Source organism: Cyprinodon tularosa, unplaced genomic scaffold (genome assembly GCF_016077235.1).
Source record: "Cyprinodon tularosa strain WSP-4 unplaced genomic scaffold, ASM1607723v1 ctg386, whole genome shotgun sequence".
Taxonomy (NCBI): domain Eukaryota; kingdom Metazoa; phylum Chordata; class Actinopteri; order Cyprinodontiformes; family Cyprinodontidae; genus Cyprinodon; species Cyprinodon tularosa.
In genome coordinates, this window is record NW_024039103.1 from 200,696 (window position 1) to 206,695 (window position 6,000).

The 6,000-nt window shown below is 37.1% G+C and overlaps 1 protein-coding gene across 1 annotated transcript in view; it reads right to left on the reverse strand.

The window, feature by feature from the left end:
- The window catches only part of LOC119791291 (SH3 and cysteine-rich domain-containing protein 2-like), a 52,098-nt gene extending 50,147 nt beyond the window's left edge, over window positions 1–1,951 (reverse strand). Inside the window, exons 1-2 of the mRNA XM_038297315.1 lie at window positions 1,581–1,951; window positions 1,393–1,481 (exon numbers count right to left, since the gene is read on the reverse strand). Coding sequence (XP_038153243.1) covers window positions 1,393–1,481; window positions 1,581–1,740 — 249 coding nt within the window. The 5' untranslated portion in view covers window positions 1,741–1,951. The remainder of the gene's footprint in view (window positions 1–1,392; window positions 1,482–1,580) is intronic.
- Window positions 1,952–6,000: the final 4,049 nt, after the last annotated feature.

Below are 6,000 nucleotides of genomic sequence, written 5' to 3' on the forward strand. Positions count from 1 at the left end.
ACACAGGTTGGAGTGGATAGGGATTTTCAATTAAAAAACTGCTCTTGTATTTGATGTCTTCTTTTGATGCAAAAATTTGCATGTTGATCCAAGATTTGTGAGTTTGGTAAAAAACACAACACTTCTTTAACAGGTAAAGGCTTATTTCACACTATATACTTAAAGGGAATTTATAAAAAGCCACTTCAATTTAGAATAGGATGTGTTTAATCAACGGAAAGAGCAGGTGGGGGCAAGCAAACTCATAATGATTTTGTTATGAAAGATATAATGTAGTTGAAGCCAAAATCAGGACTTCTATTGATGTGAACATTTTTGGTCCTGCCTGCAGCTGAATCTGCTGATTTTCTTTGGTCTCAGCTTCAGAAGAGTGTGGATATGGAGCAGATACAGAAAGTGAGCACAGTAAGCCGGGAGCAATGTCATCTTCTCATGGAGGGCATCAAATATTTAGATGCAGCACAGAGGCTTGCAGTGGAGCATCTGACTGCGTCGCTCAGGAGTGTCACTTTGCTTCAAACGTGCAGCCTGCAGTGTTTGTGCGTGGGCATGAGGTAGAGACAAAGACTCCACTGAAGGGAAAGTTGTGCAAGAAGATCAACTAATGACCTATTGTTCCATGCGATGTCAAAGCTTTCAGAGCTCCTTTTCCTATACATCTTTTTTTATAAAGTTGAGTCAACAACCCAAATGGCATCATTAAACAGAGACTTTAAAGTATGTCAGGCTCCTGTCAGGTAGTTTGTGTAAAGAAAAAAAAAATCTATTTAGCCTGTTTAAGTCCAAATTTGCACCTGTAAAGATTTCCCTGCATATTGTTTTTTTTTTTTAAATGAGGTAACACTGAGATCAGCACTGTGGATTAGAAAATAATCATAATAAAACAAACAATAATGCAAATGCATAAGCATTTACAGTAAAATACCAATTCATCTTTGCAACTAGAGTACTTAATAAATAATGCTTCACCATGTAATTAATAAAACATGAACCAACAGATGTGTTTCTGTTTGGTCGTCTGAGTGAGAACCATTTTTCTTATTTTACCAGTCAGTGTGTGTCTCAGTGTGTTGAAGAGGCACATACAGGAGGGAAAGTGACATCAGATGTTACGTGGGAGATTACACCTAGTGACGCAGTCATTTGAATACAACTGCATTTATGAAATGTTGTCAACCCCATTACGTAATCCAAAAATATTAGAGGTGGAAATGAAAATTAAAAACAACAATAAAACAAAGCAGATTTATTCAATTAATTTCTCTGGGATTTTGGAGGCAACCGTTTCCAAAGTTTTTACTGAGCCTTATTTTTACTTTGGAAAAGGATCTATGTGTAATCTGTATTGTGAATTAGTAAAATAAATACACAAGAGACGTCAAAAGTACTTGCCTTGGATGAAACCGGCTGGATGGGCATGTTGTTTGGGGAGCGCTGGAGCTGCGCGTCGCTCTCCATCTCATTGTCCTCAGTTATCATCACTGAGTCGATGAGAGTCAATGAATACAAGAATACAAAACTGAAAACTTTCAACTCCTCAAACTGGGTAAAATAATGATGCTTTCAGCTTTGCGAAATACCGGCAGAGAGCAGATCCACGTCAGATGGAAGATTGCGCACTGCTGCTGCTACGAGGTCACTCTCCTCCACACCATGATCGGGTAAAAAAAAAAGAACTGGTGCAGCAAGTCCTATAGCAAGTGACTGAGCTATATTTGCTTCCAGGCCATGTGAGGACATGCGTTCAACAGAAGGCTGAATTCTCCTCTCCAAACTGGCCCGTGGATCGCCGTCTGACGCGCACAAAGCTCCAATGTGGCAAAAATTCCGTCCTCCAGATGCCACAGAAAGATTCAAATCAACGTTGAGGTGTGAAAATTTATTTAAAAGCAAATTTAAGCACAAAGAAGGAAGCTGTGAGATGTGAAGAGTATCTGGAAACTCTGGTCATTATGAACGCACAGATTTAATTTTAAGCGCAGTTTCAGACACGCCTATCCATGCGTCTGAGGCGCACGATTGGAGGATTTTTTTTAAACAACTCATTTGGGATTCATTTAGCAAAATCAGCCCATATATTTAGTTTGCAGCGAAATATAGCATTTGGTTCAAATGATAAAGGAACAGAATTATCTATTAAAATAGACCTGTTCTTTTTATGTTCACCGAATATGTCTATTATTAGTTCTGGATGCCTTATCTATCTAAATTGATTTATGTTGAAAGCGTCCAATTGTCGCTAATTTTTATTAGTATAATCTGAAAAGTGTAAAATGTGTTTTATTTGAACTCGTTCAGCTTTCTCTCCAGGATCAAACCATTTTCCCATCATGCAGCTTCTCTATAAATGCTGATGAAAATTATTCCTACATCAGGATCCTGCCATCCTCATGTCACTAGTGGTTTATTCTGGATTATTTGAAGTCTTCCATCATACATTCAGATTGATTTCACCTGAGCTGCTGATCTCTGAGATTCCATTCTTACATTTTGAAATTTGTTCTTTTATAGGTTGATCTTATTGTTTAACTGCCATGCTCTTTAAATGCTTATATGCTCTCTGTAACCCATGGATTTTTACAAGCTTTATTCCTGAATTTAAACAAGCTTATATGCTATTTACTAATTACTTGGATTCTCTAGGCAAGAGGCTTTATGCAGAGGCTTCCGTGTAACACGGTGTTATGGTTCTCATTTGTTTTGACTCTGAGTTTTCAGTTTTCTGTTATCAGTTGTTTTTATTTTCCATGATATTCAAGCATTCTTTGGTTACTCTCTGTTGCCCCCTTGTGATTGTTTTCTTTCCCCTTGGATTCCCTCTTGCCAGTCCCACCCAAACCTGCTCCCCATTCAGCTCGTTAGTCCATCCTTTGTTTTGTTCTCCTTAAATACTCCACCTCTGCAGTCACTCAGTGCTGGTTCCTTCTCAACGCTGTACTCATCTTCTCAGCTCATCTGCCCATGGCTCCTCAGGCTCGTTTTTCCCCTTGATGTCTCCATGGTTTTGGTTTGTTTTATATTTTAAGTTGGATTTCTGCCTCTGCTACCTATGGTCAGCAATTAAACCTCTCAGAACTCATCTCTGCATCTGGGTCCTCCAGCAACCTCACCACCTATTGTTGACACATGGGGATAAACTAAAATCTCACGCAAACCTTTTAAACCATTATTAGTAAAGGTTTCTCTTATACACAATCCTGAAATTTCTGGTTGTAGGAATATTTTTTCCATAGCATTGTATCAACACAGATATGGAAAGTATCAAGTTTTTTTGCAGCCCTTCTGCTGTGCTAAGGGTAAATTAAAAATAACCATATTACTTGAATAATGTTTGACATTTTATTCAACTCCCCGATTTATCTTTCACCATCCTGAGGTAGTGGACACAGCATGTGCCTGTGCTTCATTACATGGTTATAACATCCGCTATAATAGTTCCAACTAGGTCACTCCTATCTCCAAATTCACGTGTCTAAAAAAACTTCTTATAAAACACACTCATGTGACGAGTTACAGCTACTATTAATGTCACAATGGTAAGAAATAAAAGGAGCCTGACATGTTTCTATTTAAGCAACATCCTGACACGTTTTAGACTAATGAAGCACACTGAGAACGATTTTTAAAAATTGTCAGTCTGTTTTTATGGCATTGCCTTTGTTGATAGAAATAACAAGAAGCGCAATATGTTGGTGTGCTAAGAGCTCTGCTCCAAACCATCTGTGTACAAACTCAGGAAAGGAGAGCAGCTGAGAGAAACTAAATAAGGGAGGGAATTTAAATGTCTTCCTCTGAGCCATCTTCCTTTCATCTCTTTACGTTATACCCCAGGTGCAATGAAAACTCCATCTAAACATGAACCTTAAACACAGGAGTGGAACACACAGTTTCAGCCTCAGTGATTTAGACACAGAGGAGAGATGCAGGACGACGAGAGGAACAAAATGAGCCTCATGCGGCGGAAGACAGATCCCAGCCGTGACAGCGGTCGTCATGGTGCAGCCGCAGGACCAGAGCTGCTGCTCTTTGGGGGCCCTCTGAGATAAATTGGCTCCAATTGCTCATCTGTGCTTTCACCACAGACAAAATAATCTAAGCAAACAGAATCCAAGAGATACTGTTCAAACCTGCAGCCATCAAACTGTGCAGTTATTAGCAGTTTGTATGCAAAGGAAATTATTCTAGACAATGCTGTTATTTTTCTTATTCTTTCAAATGTTTAATACTCTTTTTTTTTTATTCAAGACTTGTGGTGCAGTGATTATTGATATATGATTTCCTATCTAAAGTTTGAATGATCTTCAGTTGGAAGTGTGCTTTTCAGTTACTTTGGCTTCTTTACTCATTTGCCCGTAGGTATGAGTGTGTGCATGAGTCGCTGTATGTGTCATGTCTCTTTCCCTGTGATGGATTGCTGAACTGTCCGGCCTGTATCCCACCCCGCCAAATGTCCACTAGAGATATGAACACGCCTAAAGAAGGTTTCAAAGATTCATGGTTAGATTTTTAGATAGAGTTGGAGTTGGTCCTTTCCATTGAATCAGAAGTTAAATTAAACACACATTAACTGTATCTGATCTCATTCCAGCCAACAATCAATATGTAGATATTTTTTGTTTTTTTCACCTAGATAAAAAGATGGAATAACATTTTTTGGATCATTTTTACTATTTTTTTTCTGCAGACAGCACTGAAGGCTGACAAGACTTTTAGTGCTCATCGGTTAGACTTTCCACTACACTACATAATGCACTTTTGCTGTAGGGTCATGCTCTTACCATCAGAGCCTCTACTTTAGTATTATTGGGTGTCATTTATTACGTTTGTCACCATAGATCATAAGTTATTGGTTCTGTTCACAAAACAACTAAGTTGTAGAGACTCAATGAGCCTAAGTGTAAAGAGAAAATTACATCTAATTTTAGACTCAAAACATAACATTGGAGTCAAGTCTATTGTTATATGAGCATAGCTCTATTTTTAAAGAAACATCATGCAGAGATAACTGCAAACGAGCACACAAGAAAACAGCTAGACTTTGATTTTCAATCACCTGATCTTCTCCTCAAGTGTATTTAGAGGTGTCAATAAAAGACACACAAAGCTCATAAATACTGGTTCCAGAGTCATTAAAGAAAATGCATTGGCTTCATGTTTACACTGCAAAAATTATCTAGAAATAAGTAGACAATTGTTAAATTAGGTGCATTTACCCTTGATTTGAGTAGGTAAATATTATGATCTGTAGATGAAATGAGTATTTTTACTCTTAAAATAATATAATTAGATAATATAAACTTGAAATAAAACGATACAATTTTTTTTATTTTAAATTAAAATCGTCTTATTTACATTGGCGAAGTGTCCCACTTAACTCCTCCATTCAAGAAAAAAATGCACTTATTTTAAGAAAAAATGACTCATTTAGATGTCGATTTTTTCCATTGTAAAAAAAAAAAAAGTTAATATATAGTATAATATCACCCAGCTCTATTTGTGTGGATCTGCATTCAATCCACTATACTGCTCCTCTATACATGTTTCATAGATATAAACAATCCGGACTCAAATACCAGTTTGTATGTTTGAATGTAACTAAATAGGCAGGGTAAAACTTTTATGCTCAGTTTTAATGAACTCCTTGGAAGGTCGAGATGTGCTGGGACAGTTGGCTCTTTCAAATCAGACCTTAAAACAGGAGTTTACAAGTAAACTGGTTATTTTTTTAGTTTGTTTTTATATGAGGGTCTTTAATTAGCCCACATAAACCACTGAGGAAAAAACCCCAGGAGTAATAAATGAAACAAACTTATATTTTAATCAATGAGTTCTTTAGAAATATTTTGAATCAAGTGAAATATCAGAATCAATCCAAGTTCAACTTTCTAAAGTGGGGGTAAAAGTAAAGTAGCCAAGATGGATTTAGCATAGCGTGTTCTTTGCTGCCATCTACTGTGTTAAACCGCCATCAACCAGAACAAAAATATAAAAACACAAGTC